At 42.7% G+C, this 26,792-nt stretch overlaps 1 protein-coding gene across 5 annotated transcripts in view; it reads left to right on the plus strand.

Annotated features, from left to right (window-relative positions):
• Positions 1-2,789: 2,789 nt before the first annotated feature.
• The window catches only part of LOC308558353 (cyclin-Y-like protein 1), a 51,780-nt gene continuing 27,777 nt past the window's right edge, over positions 2,790-26,792 (plus strand). For 2 of the 5 annotated variants that reach the window (XM_081139969.1, XM_081139965.1), the window contains exons 1-6: positions 2,790-2,939; positions 4,735-4,830; positions 7,226-7,418; positions 18,872-18,946; positions 20,247-20,281; positions 26,279-26,379. In XM_081139969.1, the coding sequence (XP_080996095.1) occupies positions 18,940-18,946; positions 20,247-20,281; positions 26,279-26,379 (143 nt within the window). In that variant the 5' untranslated portion in view covers positions 2,790-2,939; positions 4,735-4,830; positions 7,226-7,418; positions 18,872-18,939. The remainder of the gene's footprint in view (positions 2,940-4,734; positions 4,831-7,225; positions 7,419-18,871; positions 18,947-20,246; positions 20,282-26,278; positions 26,380-26,792) is intronic. The other 3 variants (XM_081139968.1, XM_081139966.1, XM_081139967.1) reach the window with 3 other exon arrangements.

Here is a 26,792-nt window from a genome sequence, read left to right on the forward strand (position 1 = left end):
GTGGGCTTCCCTGGCACAATACATATATGGTTAGTTCACCTGAAACGCCAACACTAAAGCACTAGAAATGCCAAATAAAAATTAGTAAATATCCTTTTTAATACATCAAAGACAATACTTTTTAAAAATAAGAGAAACAGGATATTAACCAATTTTTTAAAAAAATAAAAAATACCAGGCATATTTGACACAGAACCACAGTAATTGGAAAATAAATGTACTTGCTACAGCAGAAGCTCCCAGAATATTCAAACTTTAAGGCTACTATGATCACTCCTTTGACGTAAAATTTTTGTCTGCAATTGTCTCCACTATCACAAGCTAGAACATCAAGCTATTCTGATCATATCTATTATATTCAGGACTGAATTTCAGCCAGAGCCCCACATAGAGCATGACATGTGGGATAGATACGGTAACAGCTTGTTACTTACTTTCAGATTACCAAACTGCCTTGAACTAAACACTCTTATGTTGTTTACAAGCATCAATTTGACGTGGAAGCACCAATTATCCTTTAATTAAATAAATAAACCAAAACAGACAAGCGCAAATATGCCCGCTCTATCTAACAAGGTTACGCACACTAGTTGTAGTCGTTTTCTATCTCTACAAAGCAAATTACTGCACACTTAGTGGCTTTCAACAACACCCATTTATCATCCTGCAGTTGGAGAGGTCAGAAGTCTGGGATAACATGGCTGGGTTCTCTGCTTAGGGCTGAAATCAAGGTATTAGCTGGCCCCTCTGCTTTCTGAAGGATCTACAAGAATTTATTCATGTCGTTGGCAGAATTCAGTTTTTTTGCAGTTGTAGGACTGAGGTCCCCATTTTCTTCTTAGCTGTCAGCTGAGAGCCACTTAGCTCCTGTAGGTCGCCCGGATTCCTTGGCATGTGGTCCCGTCTTTCTTCAAAAACATCAATAGTCCATTGAATGCCCCTTAAGCTTTGGATCTCTGACTTCCTTTTCTTCCACTACTCAGTGAAAACTCTGCTTTTAAAGGGTTTGTGAGATTAGATGATCAACCTTTTGCCTTATAATATATTCATAGGAGTGGTATCTCATCACATTCAAAAGTTTCACCGCACACAAAGGGGAGGCTTTACAAAGGAGAGGATCATTGGGGTTTCTTAGAATCTGCCTACAACATATATCAGTGTAGCTATACTTTGTTTTAAAAAAAGATTGAGCACATATTTATTAATTCAACAAACATTTATAGCACGCCCAACTACCTACCAGGTGCTGTTCACACAAATATAAATTAACCACGGTCCCTGCTCTCTAGGAGCTTGACTTATGAATAGATCTTTGCTGTGACGAGTAAACAGAGACTGTAGAGATTCAGCGCGGCGTAAAGGAAGGAGAGATGGGTCTGAATCTTGAGGGAGGATTAGCTGGGCAGGAGCATAAGATGATGAGATCTAGCAGCAGACAGGTCACAGAGGGCCTTGCAGGTCATGCTAAGGAAGTTTCACTTTATTCCTTAAGTGAGGTGGAGCCATTGATAGTTATTAATTAAGAGAATGATGTGAGGTTTCTCCAAACATCTGACACCCGCACTATGAAATTATCACTAGCAATAAACAGTACAATACAGCTGCAGCATACGCAGACTGACTCACTATTATTGTTACCACATTTAGAAGTGAATCCTAATGGCCTAGTGGACAAAAATGTTAGAGCAATATTCAAAGGAACCTAATTTATAACCAGATTTTCGGCTAGGCACTGGGAAACTCTGACTCAGCCTGGCAACTCCTCCATCACTATTCTGTGACAAATTTCTAATTTATCATAATTTACTATTGTTATACTTCCAAAATTCCATGACTTTTCCACCCACCCTCTGCCAGGCTTTTCAACTACCCACAAAAAAGGGTTTTCTTTTATAAACTAGAATTAAAGCTTTGCACACATTTTTTTTAAAAAACCCTGTACATTTTATACCTGCTGTTGCTTTTTGAGAAAAGGTTACAGAAACCTCAAGTAAACTTTAATGAGTCGGATTTTCAGGTCTCAGTGGATTTCTGTCAGGAAACAGTTGAGGTTTTGTAGTGAGCGCGTGGCTGGCATGAATTATCACGTAGGTGTGCCCCATTCCACAGACATCGCCCTCTTATTTTAAACAGGAGCCAAGTTACAGAGGTGGAATTGTTACACGTCACCGTTCTCTCTCTAATAACCCTAAAGAGCGAAGTATGTAGAAAGTCAAATCCCTGCGTCCTAGCTGTGGTCACCATTAAGTTTCTTCTTGTCCACAAAATACACTGTTTTCAAAAAAAGTCAGGGAAGCTGTTCTCCAAAGGAGGGAGGGGGATAGGCAGTTCCCAGGGGGGTTTCTTAGAGACTTCCTAGGAATGTCCTTGGGCATTTCTGGACACCTTGAGGACTAATCCCTCAGCACTGTCCCCCACCCCCATTGGCACCCACTAGATTGTCTCTTCCTCCCCCCCCCTCCTCCCGCGCCAAACCCTCCCCCCCACTCCCTCCCCCAGATGCGGGGAGTGTGGGCCTGGGCGGGTCCACTTGTCACCCCCCCACCATGGTGCCTGCTGGGGTGAGCCTGCGCCCCCTCCCGCTGTGCGCCCCCTGCCCCCCTGCAAACATTTAGTGCCCGCACCAGAGCCCCTGGCGCGCGCACAGGCCCCGCCCTCACTGCCCCCTCTCCGTGCGTGGAACACGCGCTTGCGCCCCGCAGCGCGCCCACCGCTCCTCCCGCAGTCGCCCCTCCCCCAGCGGCCGCGGTCGGTTGGTGACCTTAAGGGGCCCGAGCGCAGTCCCCGCCCAGCCCCGCGCGGCTGTGGGCGCCGGACGGAGGGGCCCCGGGCGGGAGCCACGCAGGGGGCCGGCTCGCAGCCCAGAGTGCGGGCTTGGTGCGGGGGAGGGGCGCTGAGCTGCACAACCTCTGACCTGAGCCTGGGGGAGACGCCGCGGGGTGAGTACAGGCGGCTGCACGGGGAGGCGGGAAGGCGCCCCCAGGAAGGGCTCCCCTTGGCCTTCCTGGGGGGGGGGCGGCGGAGAAGGGGCTCCCAGCCGCGGGGGAACCCCAGCAGCCTGCACCTGCTCCTGTGCCTGCCCGCCAAGGGCGCTGGCCAGGGCGGTTTTGCGGGCGCCCTGCCTGGGCCCCTGGGAGCTGCGGGAGCTGCACCGGGTGCTGCGGAGGAGGCGGCCCGCCCGCCCCACTCCCTCCTGCAGGGGGGCTGGGGCGCGGGAAGGGGGGCTTGGAAAACCCGCTGCCCGGGGCGCCCCAGGCAGGGACCAGCTGGGCCTGTGCCTCTGCCTGGAGACCTGCTTTCGCATCCCTGCCAAGTCCAGGTCCCTCAGGGTCGCCCCACACGCCCAGCCAGGCCGGCTTCAGGAATCGGGTAACTCTTGTTCCCGTTCATCCCACCTAATGAACGTTCCTCTCCATCAGCAACAACACAGGTACAAAGTCCTTGAGAAGTAGGACAGCTGCTGCCCTGAGTGCACCTCCCAGCGCCAGCTCCGCTGGTGGGGGCGCCGGCCTCTCACAGGCAGGGTTCTAGTAGCTCCTGTTCTGTGCTTGAGGCTGCCAAGAGCCTTTTCTTCCTGGGACAGTATCAGCAAGAAATTCAGTCCGCTAAGCACACTTCAGTTAGAAACAAAGCTTTGCCTGAGCGGGTTTGGATTAAAGTCGAAGAAGCCTATGCAAATAAGCAATAAATAAGACGAATCTCCGAGTAAAAGAGTTGGACACAAGTGTGGAGGGAAAAGCCCTGGGGAGATTCATAACATGAGCCATGGCACCACCTGCACCCAGAGCGCCTGGCAGCCCAGGGGTCCTCACAGTCCCACCTTGGGGAGCAGGCCCAGAGCGGCTCAGGAGGAAGGTCTCCACTTAGGGAGAAGCATAAGCACATGGAGACAAGGCCATGCCTGTGACTGATTGTCGGGGTCATCTGTAGGCACCTACCTTACGCACACAAGTTTATTGAGTTATTAGTAATAACAGGCAACTTATGGTATAAAACAAGATTTTAGCCATTTCTCTGTTCAAAGGGAGGAAAAATTGGCAAGAGTAAACATTGACTTGTTTTGCTGGATGGATCGGGGTCCCCAAGACCCCAGGTTTGCTGATTCCTTAGCAGATTCTTGGCTTTGATTTATTACAGGGAAAGGACAAGGCAAAATTTGCAAAGGCTCCAGGGGAGAAGTCCCGGGGTATCAGGCGTTGGCTCCCAAGGTCACCTCTCAGGGGAGCACTTAACTCCCAGCACCCAGTTCTGGGGCACCTGAAATGCTGCCAGCAGGACTCAGTGCCCTGAGATTTTGTTGGGGGCCCATCCTCTGGGCATCCCATACCAGCATACAGCCAAGTTCCAGAGCCACAAGGAAAGCCCGTGTTTCATACAAACCGCATTGTACAAACCATTAAGGCACAGGGGGCCCCTCTTAACTAAATGTGGTGGGAACCTTCTGGAAATCTAAGTTCCTAGGTGCCTTTTGGGCCAGCCTCTGGGATGGCCTTCCGAGGACAGGATGGCTGCCTTACAAGTCTGGCCTGGTTATTTCCAGGGTGTTGGGGACGGAGGAGGTTAAACCTGTTACTCAAGTCAGTTTTTCTGTAGATTTTCTTTCTGTTGTTCTGTGTAGAATCAAAAGGTGGCTAATTTTTCTCTCTCACAGCTGGGTTTTTCCAAACATAAAATTAATTAACTTAATCATTTATTTAATTTATTTTTTGAAATATGTTTTTATTTATTTTACAGAGAGGAAGAGAAAGGGAGAGAAATAAACTTCGATGTGAGAAATATGAATCAGTTGCTTCTGTACACGCCTCAGTTGGGATCTAATCTGCAACCTGGGTATGTGCCCTGAGCAGGAATTGACCCAGCGACCTTTTGGTGCATGGGACTACACTCAACCAACTGAGCCACAGAAGCCAGGGCGACTTAGTTATTTATTGAGCACTGTGTGCCAGTACCTCATGTAGGCTCAGGAAATTCAGCTGGAGCAAGACAACTACTCAACTTTGAAATTTCAGTTTTTAACTGAGGCGGGTTATTTCTTTTTTTTTTTTCCAATTTATCTTTATTGTTGGAAGTATTACACATCTACCATTTTTCCCCCCATTGATCCCGTCCCCCCTATACCCCTCCCCAGGCCTTTACCCTGCTATTGTCTGACTCCAAGGGTTATGCAGCTATGTATATAAATTCTTATGTTAGTCTCTCCCCAGTCTCCCTCCTCCATCTGTTTTCCATCTAAGATTCTTCAGTTTACTCCATACTTCCATGTCTCTGAATCTATTTTATTTATTGGTTTATTTTGTACAGTAGATTCCACATGAGTAAGATCATGTGACACTTGTCTTTCTCTGACTGGCTTACCTCACTTAGCATAATACTCTCCAGATCCCACCATGCTGTCTCAAAGGAGATCCTTCATTTTTACAGCTGCATAGTGTTCTGTGGTGTAAATGTCCCAGAAGATACTTGATAGGATTTCAGTATTTTTCAACTTGTAGAGACTTGTTTGGTATTCTAACATATGGTCTATCTTTGAGAATGTCCCATGTGTACTAGAGGAGAATGCATATTCTTCAGCTTTAGCGTGACGTGTCCTGTAAATATCAATTAAATCCATCTGATTCAGTGTGTCCTTTAGAGTCACTGTTTCCTTGTTGATTTTTTCTCTGGAAGACCTATCCAGTAAAGTCAGTGGGGTGTCAGATTCCCCTACTATGACTGTATTGCTTTTGACCTCTCTTTTAAAGTCTTCTAGAAATTTTTTAGGTTTTTTTCCAGCCTGTGTGACTCGTTGGTTCTTAGTTGGGTGTCAAGTAGACAGCATTTATTTGGGTCTTGTTTTCTTATCCATTCATCTACCCTGTGTCTTTTGCTTGGAACATTTATTCCACTTATATTTGTTATTATTGATAGGTACTTATCTATTGCCATATTATTTCTTTATGCCTGTGGTTTTCATTATCTGTTTCAACTTCTTATTACGACAGTCACTTTAACATTTCTTGCGGTGCTGGTTTGATGGGGATAAATTCCTTTAGCCTTTTTTTGTCTGGGAAGCTCTTTATTTCACTATCTATTTTGAATGATAGCCTTGCTGGGTAGAGTATTCTTGGTATGAGATCCTTGTTTTGCATTACCTTGAATACTTGATGATATGGAGTTCAGAATACTGATTATAATGATGCTCAACAGCATGAAAAAAGATATAGAGACTATGAAGGAAATTAAGAATGACATAGTAGAAATAAATTTTAAAAAATTGGAAGCAATGAACAGCAGATTAGGGGAAGCTGAGGATCAGATCAGCGAATTAGAAGACAGGGTGGAAAAAAATCACTCAGGTAGAGAACCAAAAAGAAAACACAATTAAAAAACAGGAATATAGTTTAAGAGAGCTGTGAAACAACATGAAATGTAACAATATTTGCATCATAGTGGTGCCAGAAGAAGTTGAATGTAAGCAAAGATTAGACAACCTGTTTGAAGAAATAATGGCAGAAAGTTTTTCTAACCAATGAAGGAAACAGTCACACAAGTTCAAGAGGCACAGAGAGTCCCAAGCAAGAAGAACCCAAAGAGGCCCACACCCAAACACATCATAATTAAAACGCCAAAAATCCAAGGCAAAGAGAGAATCTTAGAGGCAGCAAGAGAAAACAAGTTGTTACCTACAAAGGAGCTCCCATAAGGCTGTCAGCTGCTTTCTCATCATAAACTCTACAGGCCAGCAGGTTATTTCTTTTAAAGGGGGTATATTAAAGCCAGCTAGCCAGCTAGCCAGCTAGATACCATTAAATATGTGAACTCACCACAGAGACAAAGGGCATTTTTTTCTTCTGGTATTTATTTAATAAACTTAAATAACACTTAATAACACTTAAACTTAAATAACACCTAAAAAGAAATGAAAGGAAAAAGGAAATGAAAAAGGAGGAAATGAAAAAGGAAAGGAGAGGGGAGGGGAGGGGAGGAGAGGGAGAGGGAAGGAGGGGAGGGGAGGGGAGAGGAGAGGGAGGACCCTCCTCTAACACTGCAAGCCTGTCTTAGAACTGGTCTCATAAAATGCCCCGAGATTTGGGACTGTAATCACAGTGGATATTTGGGGCTGAAACTGACCTGTCCAATAACTATTAATGCCCTAATGGTATGCCAAACTAACACCCTTATTATTTTTTTCAGAGCATCACATCAAATAAATTAAAATTCTCATGTCAATTGACTCACTTGGCAGAAAGAAACCTGCACACTGTGAGAAGAGAGAAGATGGGAGAAGAGTTCAGAAGCCTTGGAAAGAGACAGGTGGAAGAGGCACCGGACAGTATACTAAAATGTGAATATCAACACCATCGACTGCCCCACTTCCTAACAAATCCAGATTATAATTTTCTCAATTTGGGAATGAGAGCTGTTCCACATCAAATCAGGTATAGTAATTAGCATTTTTGTTTCCGTATGCCTTAGAGAATATGATGATGATCAGCTCAGCTCAGGAAAAATGTGCATACTACTTGCACACAAAATCCTCTTCTGTAAGGACCACTAGTTATAATGCTCATTAGTTATAATACTATTAGTCAGAATTCCCATATTCTCTGTAATCCTGATCACTTAACTGCTGGAAAATCTTTCTTATGTGTAATGTAGTTTCATTCTATACCTTAAGCCTCTTCCACTGTTTCTGTACTGTTTGCTTCAGAAAAGATTATTACATACCTGCTTGTATAAAATTTTCACATATGCTTACAGAGGGCTATGAAATTTTATCATGATTATTCCTGAAGTTGAAACTTTTCTAATCTTTTCTTACAGATTGTGGCATAGAGTGCTAGTTACTTTCCAATAATCAGTTCTCCCTTCTGTGTTACTCAGTTATATGATTACATTTTTCGAGCCTCTCTTGCAGCTAGGTGTGACCATGTGACTAGACTTTAAGCCAGTAATATGTAAGCACTGTGCTATGTGGATATTCTGAAAAAAATGTCCCTTATCATTTTGCCTTGCTGTCTGGAATGAAGACAAAATAGCTGGAGATCAATAACCATCCTGAGCCATGAGTTTGAGGTGTGATGGGCAACACTGTGTGTTGACCCTTCTACTAGAAATAAATTTTATGAGAATAGGCACCTTGTTTACCTTGGTCAAAGCAACATCCCCAGCACCTAAAAATGCGTGTAGTATGTGGTATAGGTTCAAGTATTGAATGGATATTGAATGAGTGAATGAATGAATTCACACCATACCATGTAAAACACTGATTCATAAAGTCCTCCCAGGGGATATTCAATCATCAGCAGCAAAAGCAAGGTCTCCGTTTCTGTCACAAAATCAAACTTTGCCATAAATCACATCACTCCTATTAGCTTCCCTTTGCTCTCCCAGATTTGCTACTGTTATAGAAGGAGAGGATTTTTTCTTACTGTTCTGCAATGTTTTCTTCAACCAAAATATTTTAAAATCTACTTTCCTAATAATTTTTTCTATTATTTTTTTGGCTTAGCAAGTTTTAAAATTTTTAATATTCTAGGTCATGCATTTCTTTCTGTGTGTATCTGTTGTTAAATGCAGGCACTACTTTGTCACAATATCTTAGGTGTCCTCTCAAGTCTACAAGAGTCATCCAGAATGGTATCTAATGACATTCCTAGGACATTAGACAAAAATATTATCACCATGGAATACGGTCACTAGGTCCTAAGGATTTAACTCCATGTTGTTTCCTGAAACTGAACTTCATTGAGCCCTTTCCCACTCCACTGTGGTCCCCACATTTTAATACATTGCTTGTTCTTGTCACCAAACCTTACATATATCTTTTAAACTATTAAATATTAATAATCTCTGCTTGCTTGATTTTTGACCTCAGTTTTCCCTCCTGCTGTCCTTTTAATAAAGGGGAACACTCCCTCTGCTCCTTTTTTGTTTTCTTTTTTGGCACCTATGTGATGTAAATGTTCACACTTTTTTCAATTACATGTCATTTTTGTCCTAATTTTTTTCTCTACTCTTCTCCAAAAGTTGGTGCTATTCCCGTTAATTATTTGGGGAAAATAATTAGCCTGCTTTTCTATTTCTGTGAGATCTATTTATGGTAGAGCCCCTTGGTTTTCCTCAAAGTTCTTTTGAACCCACCCAGCTTTGAGGAAAGATATTATTTGGGTTTTGTTGGATACTTTCAGCTTTTCTGAAGTACACACTTCTCGACACCTCACCCTCTCCTTCCCAGGGGCTTTCCCTGTAGGAGCCTATTAAAATAAAGACAGAGGTCATCCGATGAGCTCTTCCTAAGTCTCTCCTCTACTAGAAATGTCTCTGTGGCCGCACAGGTCATGCTCCTTCCTGGCCTCTCCGTCCTTCCAGAGCTCGTCCATCCCTGCTCTGGGTGCATCCCTCCTGCTCACAGGGGCCTTGCTCCCTTCATTCCCCCGGCTCCTCTAACTTCTGTTTTTTTCTCCATTGCCTCTTATCCTTTAACATATAAATATACTTGTATTTTTCATCTAAAATTAAAAATAGCAGTGTAGAGGAAAATAGTAGTGTATTTCCTTCTAACTACTGCCACATCTCTCTTCCCAGCCAAATGTTGGGGAAGAGAAGCCCTCAGTTGCTGTCTTCACTTCCTCGCTTCCTGTTCACTTCTTCACCTTGATGCTGTAGGCAATGGCCTTTGTAGCTTTCCTGCCCTCCTGACAGCACTGGACTTGGTTAGGAAATTATGTATGGAAGCTGAGACCTGGCCAGATCTGTGCCCTTGGTAAGGGGGTGGAGTGGGTGCAGGGCAGGGCAGGGGCATCCTGAACCACTGCCTTCCCTGTAAGGTGGGTGCCTGGAGGGAACTCTGGGCGGAATGGGTCCCTCGTAACCAGGTGACCACGGAATGTGCTCTGGTTGGCTGGTGCCAACCAGGTGAACTGCCTTCAGTTGAGAAGCAGCTGTGGAAGGAGGAGGAGCTTCGGCTGTGCTCTCTTCTTGCGGTGGCTGTGATTCTCAGCAGTTGTCTGATCTCCACACCTTTGGACTAAGTCAGGCTGCTCGCCGTCCTCACAGACTAGTCAGCTCAGTGGAGGCGGTCACAGCTGACAGCAGCGGAGGGCGGCAGCAGGGGCACAGCCAGGCCTTGAGCCCTGCCCAGGGCCTGGCAGCCCAGTGGCCCCTGTGCTGTACAGGGCTTTGCGATTTTTGGGAGTTGGGGGGTGGGACTGTTGAGTGAAGGGTCCTCATGGGGAACAAACTGTCCTGCTGCTGCCTGAAGCCCAATGCCAGCCCCAAGCTGGGCCAGCACTCTGGGTGGTGGCCTTGGGAATATGAGACTCCTGTGTATGGGGGGGGCTCCAGGAACTCAGTGGCAGAACCACCAGCCACGGCTGCCATGGAACTTGACGACTTAGATTTCCTGTTCTGTGATGGCCACCCTATCCTGCGCCTCAGTGACGTGGAAAAGCCCGATGGTAAGGAGGTGGCGGGTGTCTACTGCTCTCAGAAGTACCTCTGTCCTGTGCTGACCCCAGGGTCCCCTAGCAGAGAGCCACCCCCTCAGGCTCCTTGCCTGGAGGCCGCTTTCATGGAGCTGGCTCTTCCTGGTGTCCCCACCCCTTATTCCCTTCCCGTCCTGTCTGGCCAGTTTCCTTCCCTGTTCACTACCCAAACCCCCCAGTTCGTACTCCCAACCCAGCCTGAGACACTCCAGGCCTTGGCCCTTCCTGTTTATGCCTCTGTTTAATGTCTCTTGGGCCTCTGTGAAGACTTTTGGGTATATTTTCTCCTTTTTGTCAGTGAAAACTTGAATACCCCAACTTCAGAGTATCCATCCCATCTCCCTCTCCTTACTTATCCATAAGGTACTTAAGTGAAGGAACCAGGTAGGGGCTGGGGATACCCTGGCTCCCACCTGTTAAGATAGTTGATACTCAGGACAGTTCACCTGCAAAGATGTTAGAGTTGATTATTTCAATTCAAAATAGACAACTGACATGGACTCTATGTGGTTTTCAGTTGCCTGCCTAGAAGCTGCTTTATTCCTCCCAACTGTAATTTGAATACAGAGGGAAATGGTGGGAGAGGGACTTGAAATTACTGAGTGATGTGTAATATGCTGCCAGTGCTACAGAGAATAGTTGTTTGTTTGGTTGTTTTTTTACACAAAGGAGAACCCTCTCAGTCTGATTATTTTAATATATTCACTTCGACACAAATATTTCTTCAGTCTTACTTCAGTGACTTAGCAGAAATCACTTTCATATTGCCTGTTCTAAGGAGGGGTGGGGGTTCACAAGAGTGTTGGTCAAAAGTTTCAAAGGAGAAGAACACATAGGTTTAGACTAATTTGTAACAAAGTCTTGGGGGTTAAGACATCAGAGCGTGCACAAGAATGTTCGTCTCCATGGCTCCCTCTAGGTCCTCTCCCCTCCTGCAGGGAGATTCCTGTCTAACTATAAGACTGTTCAGGTGACAGTTCTAAAGACCAGGTGCCTAAAGGGGTTGGGGACGAGGCAGGGGAGGGGGAGGGAGAAGAAGTGCTTGTGTAAAATAAGCCTGGGTATCAGTGTAGCTAATGGAGACTGTGGTTTTGAAGTAGAAAACATTCACAAAGATGTTAAAACCCCACTGGTTCATTTGCTTCATGTAAATGCCAGAGATTATTTCATAGAGCAAATGTACTATAGCTCTTACTCTATTTAATTTAAACTTTAGTTGAGCTTTTAATTTCTTTAAATGTTAGAATAATTAACCGTGTGAATTCACCCAGATGGTGCACATGGCTTTGTAACTGAAAAGTACTCGCTTTTCAGAATATTCAAATATTGTGAAGTAAATTAACAAGTTATGTGAATTAATTAAGTGTACCTTTAAACACATAGCAAGTAAGTACCTGTGAAAACTTCTGCTCGCTCTGCTTGGCGCTGCCAGGTAAGCCCCTGAGTGATTTTATAAACCAGTTAGTGTATGGGTAGTGTTGGATGAGAGGCTAAAGAGGACCTTGATTTAATTCTTTTAAGGTGTACAACTCCCTTCCATGTATATCTCCTTTGGCCCTTCTAACTGCAAATAAGGCCCGTGTATACTCTCCCTCCATTGCTGCCGAGGAAACCGAGACTTAGACTGTGAAGTGACTGTGGCACAGCTGCTGAGCAGAAGAGGCTGACATGCAGGTGGAAATGTGCCAAATTCAGTTTCTGTGGTGCTTACAAACTCTTTAGATTGCAGCTTATATTTCATATTTCTCCATAAAGTGAGCCCATTTTAACTTCCTCCCGTCGTGATTACTCCTGCTTGAAATCACTGTATACAACTCAGAAGCAACGGCTGCTCCCCCTGTGTCTATAAACTCATCACAGTGGGTAAGGGTCAAAGTAGAAGTCACGGGGGAGCAGGAATTTCCCCGGGTGTGAGTTGATGTGTTTTAGGGAGTGTGTTCCGACGGCCTCGGATGGAAGCCGACAGAGCTCTGGACGCAGAGGGACCTTGGGAGAAGCTGGTGAGAGGGCAGGTCAAAGACCAGGGAGTGAGCACAAGCCTGTAGTGAGTAATGTAAACCAGAGAAGCTGGAAATACAGGGTTCAAAGTATAGAATTGCCTTTTATATTGAATGTGATAGTTGTTTTATTTCAACTTGTTTTTCATTTGGGGCCACATTCAATAACGTGATGTGAGAAACCTCAATTTCAGCATTTGCCTGTTACTAAGTTTCCATAGAAACAAGGTGAAAATAGCAAATGTAAAGTCCAAGGACACTGAAAGTTTGCTTTTAATGTCTTTATTTCAGACAATTTCATATTAATTTCCCTGGAAATAGGAAATACCTACTTAGATGTAAAACATTCTGGCTTTTCTGTGATGGAGAATTGAACCATGTGCCCCTTACACAGAATCACGCTTGAATGATGCTCTGCCTTGTTCTTCTGGAACAGAAGGTGGTTTCTTGAAGTCATTTCCAGGGGATATTCTTAAGAGCCTAGTACAGATTTCAGACAGACTTAAAAGAATTTGTGTAGCACCTTGCCTTTATCTAACAGTATATTGAATATAACTGATGGTGGCCTCAGTAACACAAGAAAGACACTAAGGTCCTGTCATCCAGTGTTGTTATTACTCACCAACTGCTCACACAGCCTTTCGTGTCCTGACCTCATGAGCTTTGCTAATTTGCTGGCTCAAGGTGCTCTCTCAGGGGACCCTTCCTCCCGCTGCCCCTGAGGGGTGCGTAGGAAGGAACTGGCAATACTATGAGGAAAAACCTCTGGGCAGCAGATCTTCACTCTTTCCAGGAGCTATTTTAAACCCTCTTTTTTTCGTGACAATATTAATAAGCATTTGATGTAAAAGACTGGAAAATACAGAAAAGTCGCTGGCTTATGCTGAGAACACCCAGAACGTTTATTAATATTTCGGTGTTTATTCTTTCTGAACCTTTCTTACACATAAAATACAACATTTGATTTTACAAAAATGCAGTCACTGTTTGTGTGCTGCTTTATAGCTCTTTGGTGTAAAGAGAAGTAATGACATAAAGCCCCTGGACCTGTGCCTGACCCCTGGAGAGTGCACTAGGCTGTATTTCCAGTCAACTGCGTGGAGCTCTGCTGCAGGCCTTTTCATAACTGTCCCTGTACGTTCAGATGGTTGGAGCATCACTCAGGTGCCCAGTCTTTAGGATGGGCCATGGTCCAAAGTTGAACTGTACACAGTCCCATTATAATGCTTTATTTTGGGGACCCAGATAAAAACAGATGCATTGTACTGACCTGTAAACAGATGATATACTTTCATATAACTAAATTAGGATGTCATTTTGCACTTAAGGTATTTTAACAGTAAATGTTCTTATCCCAAATTAACGTCACCGTTGGTTTTTCAGTGGACAGCAGAACTCTTTTAGGTTTTTTGTGGGTTTTGTGTCTCTAATTCTGAGTAACTACTACTCTAAGATCTGAAAGAAGTGCTGATCTTAGATGACAAATCTAAAGATTGCATTTGGTAAAATCGTAAGAGTTATAAGAGAATTGGGAGAAACTTAATTGACTTGGGGTACACTGAAATAGATATTTACTGGACACCATTCCAGATGCAGGACAAACAGTGACAGTCAAGGCCAGGCTCCCACCCTAGGTTTCTACATTCTAGAGGATCCTAGGCGCAGAGAGCACATGGACAGTCAAGAAAGTCAAGGTTAAAGACGGCTGCTCTCTTTAGTGACATTGAGCCGGTCTGAAAATGAGGGAGCCCTGTGAACACGCTCCATGCAGTTCCTCAGGTGGGGGTGCGCAGAGTGCAGGCCACGAACAGGCACGGGGGGGGGGGGGGGGCTGCGGAGACTGACGGGCGCCGGGAGGAGGAAGGCGGTGCATTCAGACCTGCATGCCCGTGGGCCTTGACAAAAAATACGAATTTTAGTCTAGTAATGGGAAGCCACTGGAGGATTATATGTAGGGAAATGATGCTAATTGTATAAAGAGAGAGGAACAGCGAGGGAGAGAAAGAGAAGCTCCAGGGTGAGAAGGGGGGATGCAGGGGTGTCAGGTAGACGGCGGGCAGAGTAGCGCAGGGGAGTCAACCGTGGATTGAACAGAAAGTGTAAGGGCCTAAAATGGGCTGAGTTAAGGAAATTAAGTAAATCTAAATGTAGTGACACAATAGGAATGACAAGTCACAGAGAAATAAACTGGTACGTCCCCACTTTAGACTACTATGGAGCTATAAAAAATAAAATATCTCTTTCCTGCTATGTGGTGATCTCCAGGATAAGTTACATGGAAAAGGAAGGAGAGGACATCCAGTGATGTACATGACAAAGCAGGGGAAATATGTATTTGCTTATTTAAAAAAATGCTGAGAGAAATTCCTGCTAATTGTGTGACTTTGGTTCCTTTCCCTTCAACAGGCAGCCAAGGCTCACATTTACTTAAGATGACGTGGGGGTGCTGGTTAATGAGCGGGCACTTCATACACTTCCTGTGAAATGATGCTAAATGTTCATATTTTGCTTTTGAATTTATGAAAGCTTTTTTGTCATTTCTTGGTGCTCTATATATAGTACATGAATTCCTCTTGCATTTCATTTCACCCTTACAGTGTTTTGAGTTCAGTAATATAGGAATTATATCTGTTTTACATGTGAGAAGACAGGCTCTGAGTGGTATAAATTCAGTTTTCCGAGGTTTGAACATCAGGCTTGATGGAGCAGGAATGTGAATTTCAGATGGATGGACACAGGGGTAGGACTGATAGAGTGACATGTCATGTGATCAGCTTTGGGGATACTACCTTTTTTCACACACCCTTTTTCTAGTGTATTAGAGTAATTAAACTTCAGGGTTAAAACAGTAACATTATATAATTTGAGATGAAATGGAGGTAAATTGTTACTCAGGAATGTTCCTAAAAGTCCAAGACACTGCGCAAAGTACCTTTAAAAATACATAATGGAAGAACGGTGAACTTCACTGTGGGAACTGTCACGTCTCAGTCACAGTCACTGACACGTGTTGAGGACTCAAACAAGGCAGCCCTGAGATCCAAGGCGAGGCCGCTGCAGAGGGGGTTTGGAAGCCAGAGCTGGGAGGGGCAGAGGCTTCCTAGGAAGCAAGGCTCAAGGAGCAGCAGCCTGGGGGACCCAGGGGCTCACCCTGTGCCCTTGGGTGGGGCAGCCAGCTCCAGGCCAGGGGGAAGGAGCCACCTGCCTGGGGGGAAAGTGCAGACTCAGAGAGAGAAAATCATTAGTGTATAATCCACTTGTTAGAGTCTAAATTTCGTGTTATGGGTCAGGAAACTAATACAATGTATAGTAAATACAATGTGTAGTTTAGGGGATAGAGCAGTGAGTACATGCAGGAACCTTAAGTGAACAGGTGCCCAGCAGTTGGCCTAGAAACTTCTGACATTTCTATTTCATTGGAATAAATTGAAATCAATATCTTTCTGAAAAATGCTGCTTAAAACCACACTATAAAATAGTGATGCAGTATTTGTCATTAGCAAAAAGTGGAAGTTATATATATATAAAATTGTTGGAGGCTATAAACAAAAAATATTTTATGAAAGGCTCATGCAAATTAATAACCTTAGGGTTCTCGGGGGCACAATACATACAGTACCTGTAAACAAAAGGCAACTCACCAAGGTAGAAATAACACTGTTAACTGTGGTCAAACCATATAATCAAAGAAATGCAAATTAGAGACACTGTGAGGTTCCTCATTCACATAACTAGGATTTCTTTAAGTATTAAAGCTGGGGTGGAAGCTAAAACTGGCATGCTTGGTGGCATTATACTCTAGTGTGCCCTCACCTGTTTTAGAAAGCAACTTAGTTGTATGTATTATGCCATAAAAACAATCAAACCTTTTGGTCTAGTCATTTTATTTTAAAGAGCTTTTCTAAGGAGATTCAAAAGATTGTTTAAAACCATGGACTTGTATGACCAAAGTTCACAGAGCAAAATCCAAGGTACTCCTTGATTCAGGACTGAAGTGAGCTAGCTTCTCAGAACTTGTCTCAGTTCTGCTCCTGTGGATTTCTCCTGAAAAGGCTTCCTCCTCATGCTGGTAAAGTCAATGCCCAGAGCTCCAGAGGCCCTAAGGCTCCTAGAGGTCAGTTCTGCCTTTCTCTGAGGTTCTTGGGAGGTGCCAGACCAGCTGGGATTGATCGGCCAGCCCTGGGGCATGTGCCTGCCCTAGAACCTGGTGTAGGGTAGGGGAAGCTTCAGCTTTTTGTTTGTTTGTTACTTGAACTAATTTTTTTTCTGAATGTTGTCCTTTCTTTTATTTCAGCCTTCTTGATTTGTATATTTTGAGCCATAGCAGCACATCTTCTTTTGTGGTGTGTGTATAAGAGAGAGAGAGAGAGAGAGAGAGAGAGAGAGATTGTGTGTGTGTGTGTGTGTGTGTGTGTGTGTGTGTGTGTGTGTGTGTGTGTGTAAGCCCGCTGCTGCTTTGATTCAAGTACATACTTTTCCTGGGCTTTCCAATGAAATTTTTAATTAAACTTTATCATGCCATAGGCCCCAATACATAACATGGCAACTTCTGCAAACATATGCTGTTAGTTTTTATTCAAATTCAGTGTATTTGCTTTATTTTTGGTAGGAAATAGTGTTGAATTCTCTCAGGAGCCGGAGGTTAGGGCTAGTCTGATAGTCTCTCCCTCTCACTTTGTGCACACCTGAGTTACTTTATTTTTCCAAATTGTTCACATGGTCTCATATTTCAAATATGTGGGGAAAATCCTTTAAAATAATTTTATGAGTTTTTCACAGCAAACTATTGAATAGAATAGTGTCTCCAAAGGCAATTTAATAAACTTGAAATTCAGGGAAGGAACTTCCTTGAAGAACAAGGCAATTGGCTCAGTTATTTAATTTCTCTGCTGACGGGACTGTCAAAGCCGACGGCTCAGATGTCTGCTAGCCAGCCAGTCCCGAATGATGTTTGGGCAACATTCTAACTGTGTTAGTCAGAGGGGAAAGTCTTCTAGGTAAATACATTTGGACATGATGTTAGACTTTATTCATTACTATAGTTTTAACATATCAGTGAGCATTTTGATTCTCCAAGAACCAGGGCTATAGTCTATTTATATCTGAGCTCCCAATGCCCTTTTAAAAAACAGGACCAGCCCAGCCGGGCATCGTTCAGCAGTTGAGCGTCGACCTAGGATCCAGGCAATCGGGGTCCGATTCCTGGTCAGGGCACGTGCCCGGGTTGCGGGCTCGATCCCCATTCGGGGGCTTGCAGGAGGCAGCCGATCAATGACTCTCTCATCATTGATGTTTCTATCTCTCTCTCTCCCTCTCCTTTCCCCTCTCTGTAATCAATAAAGATATACTTCAAAACAAAACAAACAAACAAACAAAATAGGACCATTATTATGTCATTTGGGGAATGTTGCCTTCACCATTATTCTATCAGGATCTTGGTCTCCTTTCTTACAATATTGGTTAAATGGTTTGAGGTGGACATTACTAAGGCATATCATATAGTTTGTTTTGTAAATGACAACTTTTTATTGCATTTAGTGGGGAACATTGTGTTATTAAAATTCAAGTACGTGTTTGGTATTCTTGCCTAAGTAGAAGATTATCCCACCTCGGTGCAAGGTGCGCTGCAGGGGACCTACTTTATGTGGTCTCAGCAGATTTCATGTTTGCAAGCAGCCCTATGATCAGGTCGAGAAAGAATTCTTATTGAAGCCCCAAATTAATCATGGGGCATGGAAGGAAGAAGTCAGAGTTTAGCTTTGGAAATTGAGGGCAGAATTAAAAAATCACTTTGACAAAAGTATAAAAATTCACCGTCATGAAAGTGTTCCTGTAGATTAGAGCACTGAGCTCTAATGCTGTCCTTTAAAATGCGCCACGATGAACAGCCCCAAGTAAGCCTCAGCTGACTAAGTAAGTTCATTATCTGAATGGAGTTAAAATCAGCCTACGTGTGTAAAGAACATTTTCCAAAAGCAGCTCACTTGATTTGGGCCTATTTGATGTATTAGTGGGTATCTGACACTAATTGGCCACAGCATAACTTGCTTCTTGAGACTGTTTCTGGAATTCGCTAGTCATATCAGCATAAAAGAGGGATGGTATTTCTGATTGATAAGTAGGAGGGGGAAAGCACATATATGATTCATCGATTATTTAGGTGCAAGTTAAAAAAAGTCTAAGACATAGCTTGGTTTATTCCTCATGTATAGAAAGATCCTGCAATTTTTAATTTCCCCAGTAGAGTTTTTATATTGTTGCCTTTACTAAAATTGTCTTCCTTCCATTATTTAAAAACTCTTTCCAACACCGTTTTAAGTGATTAAAATTGATGTATAGCTATTTTTTAAATTATCTATTTTTCTACTCAACTAAATCAGTATGCTTATTTCTCTTCTTCCTATACAGAGTGGTATTTACAGTTAATCCCTTCCGACCATCCAAGGGAAAGAACAATTTTCCTAAAGAAATATCAAATGGATGGTAAGTCAAGATAGGATTTAGGTCACACTTAGGTTTTTATTTGAAGAAATAAAAAAAAAATCAGTTGTTTATGTATGAGGATTGAATTTGTGATTTTGCCTTTATTTTACATAGCGCTCAACCAAATGCTCCATCCTCCCCACATCTAGAACTTTCCAGCTCCTTCCAGCTCCCTCACCTGCTGCAGGGCTGCCCGGGGGCATCAGAGCAGACAGGCCTGCGGGGCCCCAGAAGCTCAGCATCAGCAGGGAAACTAGTGTCAGCTTCCTGTGTCCTGTTTGTTTTAGGAAAAGAGTCAGAACTGTAGGATTTTATCACCTTGCTTGCCTGCTTATTTTCCTAACTGTTATGTTAAATCGTGTTTTCTTGCTTAAAAAGGCTCACAGGTTAAGCTTTTCAGTTGATTAGACAGCAGAGGCACAAGAAGGGAAGGCTCCAGTGTATCTGAATTAACGCAGCGCAGTAACAGTGGGGCTTTTTAACATGCCTTTTCATGGTACATGTGCATTTTGACTTTCTGGAGCTGATCGTTTTTGGTAGGATTGCTGTATTTCGGTTTCTTCCGGGACCATGGGCTGCTCTCATGTAGAGAGGGGGAGACAGTAAAGGAAAAGCTGCCTTCAGTCCTAGGAAGGTGCCTGTGATGCCCGCCCCACCTTCGAGGAGGCAGCGGGGGGCACAAAGTGCAGCCCAGGACCCTCTTTGGGGCTTTTAGTTTTCTTCTTTTCTTTGTTAGAGCAAAACAGTTTTGTGCATTGTAGGTGTTTAGTTAGGATAGCCACACTCATTTTACAATTTAAACTAGATGGGATCCTTTGCAAGATATTCTAGTTGGTTACCAGTCAGTGGTGCAGGATGCTTCCAGGGGCCTGGCCAGAAACTGGTTCTTGGAGCCGTCAACTGCTAGATGCTGGTGACTCAAGTAAAGTGGGTGTAAATGCAGAATTAGGAACCAGGGCTGAGCAGTGGCTCAGAGATGCAGCAGTTAAACTTGTTCATTAGCTGATTCTCACCCGGCCTAATTAGCTTTGCCTTTTCTTCAGTACATGGAGTGGCTTTGATTTGTACCTAATATAGAATCTCTCTTAGGTCAAAACAGTAAAACATAGGTCAAAGTTTTACTTTATGGCACTCCTCTTGCCAGGGGATTTAAATTATAAATTTTGGGGAAGTGATAAAAAAAAAAAAAATGGAGTGAAATTTGTCTTATTTTGCATGTTGGTATCTGTCAGGGAATCATAACTTTTGTTTCCCTGCAGCATATGTATCTGCATTGATCACTTATTCTTTTTATTCTTAGTGCGAGGAAAGAGGAGGAAGAGCTGTTCACACCACGTAAGTAAACACTTGAAAAGTTAAGTAAGAAATTAATAATCGGAATTAAAAATTGTCCGCCATGATTTTTTGAAGTTTATGATGGACCCAGTGTCATCAGCGTGGCCCTTTTTTGATAGATTTTCTAAGTCACTTCTGTTATCTTAATTATCAAACTTACATATTCAGGCTTAGTGATCCCCACCTTTTAAGGGTTTCCGACCTTTAAGTTAAATTTCAATAACATGTTTGTGATATAAAGATCTGCCTTAAATTTTTGCCTTAACTTTAATCTTGTTTTTTACAAAATAAACAACAATATACTAGCTAAGTCAATTTTTAGCACTATTTATTGACTTATTGTCATAGCAACTGAAAGCTTAGCTTTCTCAACTCCAGCATGGCCTTCTTTCCCTCCCTCTGCCCTCTCAACATGTAACATGTTTTTTATAAAATCAGAATCAATGTTTACATTATTATATTGTATAAATATTTTTTCCTGCTGAGCCATATAGTTCTGTGGCTGTGCCTCTTCCTTGTATACCCTTCATTCTTTTTCTCAAATACAGGGTTTCCCTAAAGATGTGTATGCACTTTGAATGATTATAAAGTCAGTGTTTAGTAACATACAGTTCAGTTTCAGAATTTGAAGGAATCTACAGAAAGATATAACTTTTTGGTCACTGCTTGATTTCAAACTATGACCGTTCTGGTCCAGGCACAGATGATAAAGGCAAAGCAGTGGAATCACAAACAGCAAGAATTATTTTGTGCCTTATTTTGGGCCCTCAATTTGTTGACTGTTGCTGGTTTTGTACCGTAAACTTTATCTTTTATGAATCCCCATAGAAGAAAGTCTGGTGGGTCTTTAGGGTAAGTTTTCTCTGCTCAAAGCTTAGTCTGTCTTCCCCATTACTTCAAATCAGTTAAACCTGGAAAGCAGTGGAAATTGAGTGTGTTACCAGCTGTTACAGTGTGTATACAGTTTTGGGACCCCTATGTGACTGAAACTTGAGCACTTCTCCAGGACAATCCCAACCCCTTCTTCCTAGTCACCATGACCTCACACAGCCAGATGCAGCAAGTAGGCTGGTCTCCCTGCTTTCAAAATAAATTTTTTTGTTCCTAACAATCTAGTAATTTGGCAGAGAAAGATGGCTATCAGACAGAAATACTACATTTATGCTACATTAACATCATACCTAGTAAATTTTCACTTTTGTGAGTGTGCAATTAATTTTTTGATTATATTCACTTCTTGTTTTCTAACAAATATTTTTTCCAAAAATCCTGTAACATTTGTCACAGGGCTGTCAAAAATATTTTCCATTTCCTAAACAGAGTTCCATGTTTTATTGGAAGCAATCTCCCCCCTCTTGTTATCCTAGTCTAGTAGAGACTTGCTTTCCCTAGGCCTGCTCTGTGTCTGTTTTGTGGCATATTTCTTTAAAGTCACCTGGGAGCCCACATAACTGTTCTCTTGTGTGGGGTCCCCTATGTCTTAGATCAGTGATTTTCACCCTTTTCCATCTCACGGCACACATAAACTAATTACTAAAATTCTGTGGGCCCAGCCAGCGTGCCTCAGCAGTTGAGCATCGACCTACGATCCCGCAGATCAGGGTTCGATTCCCGGTCAGGGCACATGCCCGGGTTGCAGGCTCGATCCCCAGTGGGGGGCGTGCAGCAGGCAGCCGATCAATGACTCATCATTGATGTTTCTCTCTCTCTCTCCCTCTCCCTTCCTCTCTCTGAGACATCAATGATGAGAGAGTTATTGATCAGCTGCAGCCCCCAACCTGGGCATGTGCCCTGACCAGGAATCGAACCCCGATCTCCTGAGCCACTGAGCTGCACCTGGCTGGGCAAGATATATTTTTAAAAACTAAAATAAAATTCTGTGGCACACCAAAAAATATATTTTTTGCCAACCTGACAAAACAAATAGGTATAATTTTGATTAACTCACACTGGACATCTACTGTTGTGATGGCTGTTTTCATTGTTTATTTGATAATCTCAGGGAAAAGAGATTAGTGTCTCTGCCTGAATAGTCAGGTATTGCATGTTTTAAAAATTCTTGTGGCACCACAGTGTCCTGCGCTTACACTGGTTGAAAATCGCTGTCCTAGGTGGTATGTTTTCCTCTTTCTTGTTACACTCCCTTGTTTTACTGGAGCACTTTTTCCAGGGAAAGGATACATGGACAGAAATTTTTTAGAGATCTAGCCTCTCTGAAATGCTTCCTGTTTAATAGAGTGTAGAATTCTAGATTGAAATTAATTTTTTCTGTTCTAAAAACATTTCTACTCTTTACTCACCACAGTTGCTCTTAAATCGGTTGACATTGGATGATACATTATATATTACCAATTTTAGTAATTTCCCCATCCCTTTCTTCCCTGGAAACTTTTAGAACCTCTCTATTCCTGGGATTCTGGAATTTATAATATGCTTTGGTATGCACTTTTCCATTTTATTGTGGCCTTCAAGGCTGAAGGTCTGATCTGCTTTCAGGGTATTGTTTTTGATTCTTTCATATATACTCTATTCCTTTTTTCTGGTATTCCCATTACTCAGAAGTTGGAACTCTCAGGCCAGGATTCCTGCAGGAGTCTCTAAGTTCTTCCCCTTCTTATTTCCCATTTTGTCTTTTTCTACCTTCTGGAGATTTCCTTGCCTTTATGCCCCAGCCCTTTCATAATTCTCTGTTTTGTCTATCTTGTGTTTAGTGTACAGTGTCTCTTACATCCTGTCTTTCTTTTCTAAGGCATTTCGTTCTTTTACCAAGACCATTTTTTGCCTTTCTGAGGTTAAGAATTACTTTTTTACATTTTCACTTGCTCCTGAATTTTACCAATCCCATTAATTTTCTTTTCTTTTTATGCAATAGTTTTATTTTACATAAGACAACTCATTTGCTGATACCATAGGTTCTAAGTTGCTCTATTAAAGTAATCACTCAATAAAGTGATGTTCTTAGCATGTAGATTTTAGGAAATGTTTTCAACTTTTGTTTATGAGTTCAGATGTTTTTTAGTTAAATTCATTGGGGTGACGTTGGTTAATCGGATCACATAGGTTTCAAGTGTGCATGTCTGTGATCCATGATCGGTATGTTGCACTGTGTGCCCAGCCCCCAAAGCCAAGTCACCTTCCCTCAGCATATATCTGGGCCCCTTACCCTTTACCACCCCCACACCCCTTCCCTCTGGCAACCACCATACGTTGTCTGTGTCTGTGAGTTTTCGTTTTATATCCCACACATGAGTGAAATCATGGGGCTCTTCGCTTTCTCTGACTGCCTTGTTTAGCTGAGCATCATGATACCCATGTTGTCGCAGTGGCAGTGCTTCCCTCTGCTTGTGGCCGAGAGCTGTTCCGCTGTATGTGGGCCCCGCAGCTGCTTCATCCAGACCTTTCCTGGAGGGCACTTTGTTTCCTCCCGTGCCTTGGCCACTGGGGATAATGCTGCAATGAGCAAAGGGGTGCATATATTTCTGCAAATGAATGTTTTCAAATTTTTCAGGTATGTAACCAGAAGGGGGGTTGCTCGGTCATATGGTAGCTCTATTCTTAATTTTTGAGGACACTCCCTACTGTTTTCCATGGTGGCTGGACCAGTTTATGTTTCCACCAGCAGCGAATGAGGGTTCCTTTGTCTCCACAACCTCTCCCACACTTGCTGTTACCTGTCTTGTTCATAGTCACCATCTGTTTTGCTCTGTCCTACTTGTTGGCGTCCCTCAGATGTGTGGTCGTCCCTGACCGCCTGTTGCTATCTAACTGGAAGCACTAGGAGTGAGCAGAAGTTTTGCAACTGACAGGGCTGCACTGCAAGAATTTGGGGGCGGATTCTGAGCCTGCCTTGGGTTCTGTAAGACACACTGGCTTCCTGACCTCTCTTCCCGCCACTCTCTATGGGCACCAAGGTTGTTCTTCCTCTCCTTTGTTCTTATACTGTGTATAGCTTTCTTTATGCCTTTAATTCTCAGGACATGTCTCTGAAAGGAAGGGGAGTGGAAATAGATTTGTGGTCAGTCCACAAATCTCAAATGTGTAGGTTCTAACTCAAACTTAGAACCTATATTTAAAACCAAAGTTTAAAGTTTTAATTTAATAAAATTAATACTAATCCAGAGAATATTTTTGGCTATTCTATTCTTAGCATACTACACTTTCCTACTATAGTCTTGGTTAAGAATTCTATTCAAACCATGCACTTTGCCGTATTGTCCCATTTATGTGCAACATACATGGAGCAGTTTTCATTAATGCATAAAGTGCTAGAAATTTTCAAATTAATAAAAAGTCATTAATTCTTAATATCCAAAATGTGTCTTGTGAAAAAGTAGAGAGAAAACAGTAAACTTCAGCTATTTTTTTTAATGGATTAAGATGAGACAGTGGGCACAATGGGCGGGGGCAGGATTTCAACAGGTACTTGACTTGATAGTAAGGTTTGGGTTGTCACTCCTTAGACTTCTAGGCTAATTATTTGTCTAGTCTTTGCTATTGAACTTTAAGTCTACTAAGTAACTTCTTCCCTTTCTTGCAAAGATTGTAAAAGTCCATCTGTCCTGCCATTTGTGCCGAGTGAAGGAAGATACAGCAGGATTTTTGTCTCTGTCCATTCTAGTGACCAACCAGGGGTTCAGATACCTGTGAACACTAAGTTTTCCGTAGTATTTTGGTGCTTTTGTTTTCTTTGTATTTGCATTTTTTATCTTTATCTTTGTCACTGTAGTTTATTGAGGTTGTAAGCCATCAATAGTAAGGTTTTAACCACGAAGAACAATTGTTTCAAATTTTCAAGCAAGGTGAGGGAAAAGTAACCTGGCAGCCAATATACCCAGGCTTTGCTAGGAGGCTTAATTCTGCCCCCTCTGGGGGATACTAGATACTTGATCCTGGAAGTTTGATTAGTTGGGAGGAGGCCTGGACTGATGGCAGAGTGTTCAGTGTTCCTTTGGTTGGATGAGACCAGTAGACTGTAAGTTGCTGATTTATTAAATGAACCCCACAGAGCTGTGAGCCCATGCCTAATTAAAAATTTTCAATGTTTCAGCACTAATATTTTCAAATACAGAACAATATACATTTATCGTAGAAAAAAATTTTAACTAGTGGAAAATGTGAGCAAATATCACCCAAAGTTTGACCAACTAGTCTATATTTTGGTACATTTCCCCCCTCTTCTTTTTACTCTCGTATATATAGGATTTGGTTATAAATTACTTTATTTTGGTATTTTATATGCCATATTACACTTGTATAGCAGTGCTCTTAAAAGATAACCTTCCATTTAGAATAAAAGTATTCCAGTGAGTTTTCACATTTCATGCCATATTTGTCTTTTTGAGATCCCAAAAGTAAATTACAGGTTAACTGCATAGCTTAGGGAACATATCAGAGTGTTAGCTGTAGTTAAAATATTTGTAGCTTGAAAGAATTTATTCCTCCAAAGAGTGATTCTTTTCAAATTATGCCCTCTGGAACTTTTGGCTAATGAGGAATAAGTGGTTTGAAGTAAAACATCTGAAACTGGCAAAATTGTGTTTTAGATAACATAAAGATATTTCTGATTATTGGCTAGTGGCAGTTTTTAAATGCTCTGTATTTTAAAAGATATCAGCTAGATGTTCTCCCTGTCCTGTCTTTGTGTATTTGCGGGAGATCCTGATGGGAAAGTGTGACCGCATGCTGAAAGCTGCTTTATAATAATATGGGAAAGGAAGGCTCATCTGAATTAGTTTATAAAAATACAGCAGCACCGATACAGTAGGCAGTTAGGCAGAGATGAACAGAGTCGGAGCGACAGGCCAGGTTTGTCACCAGGGTAGAACGCTTTTGTTCCTGGCGATGGGGACCTCGCCCCAGGGTGACCTTTCCTGCCCTAGCATATCACAAGTCATGCTGTTTACACCCCCTGACCTTTCATGTTTGATATTTTAACCAAGAATAAACACACTTTTCTAAGTTTAACTTACTGGGATGTTTTCTTCTATTCCCCTTCAGGTATTTCCAGATCACCACAGAGAAAAATATAGCTCATGCTCAACAATATTTTTAGACAACAGCACAATTTGCCAGCCCGAGACGAGAATCAGTGTGCAATGGTGAGTAAAATAGGCTGCCCGGGCTCAGTGACAGACACCTTATGCTACAGGCGTCCTACCCATGTGTGAGCTCATTTGATTGTTCTTTTCCATGATCAGGTTAAGAAACTGGTATCAATTATTATTGATTTCAATTTCCATTTTAATCTGAGAACATGGAAGACGGGAAAGCCAGTGAGCAAATATAAATTTCCCCCCAAGAGTATTCATCTTTACCTGAGGAAATACTGTGGCTGAGACGTTGTTGAACAAAATGCAAGGAGAGGTGCTTCTCATTGACTCTTTCTAAAAAAAAGTGTTTCTTTATGAGATAAAGGCCTAAAACCACATGTGCTACTCTGCAAGCTGCTCTTGGCAGGAGGACCAGCTCGGCCCCCACTGGCCCAGGGCATGTGCCTTTACACTTAATTGGA

Source organism: Miniopterus schreibersii (assembly GCF_964146895.1).
Source record: "Miniopterus schreibersii genome assembly, chromosome: 1".
In the NCBI taxonomy this organism is placed as follows: Eukaryota; Metazoa; Chordata; class Mammalia; order Chiroptera; family Miniopteridae; genus Miniopterus; species Miniopterus schreibersii.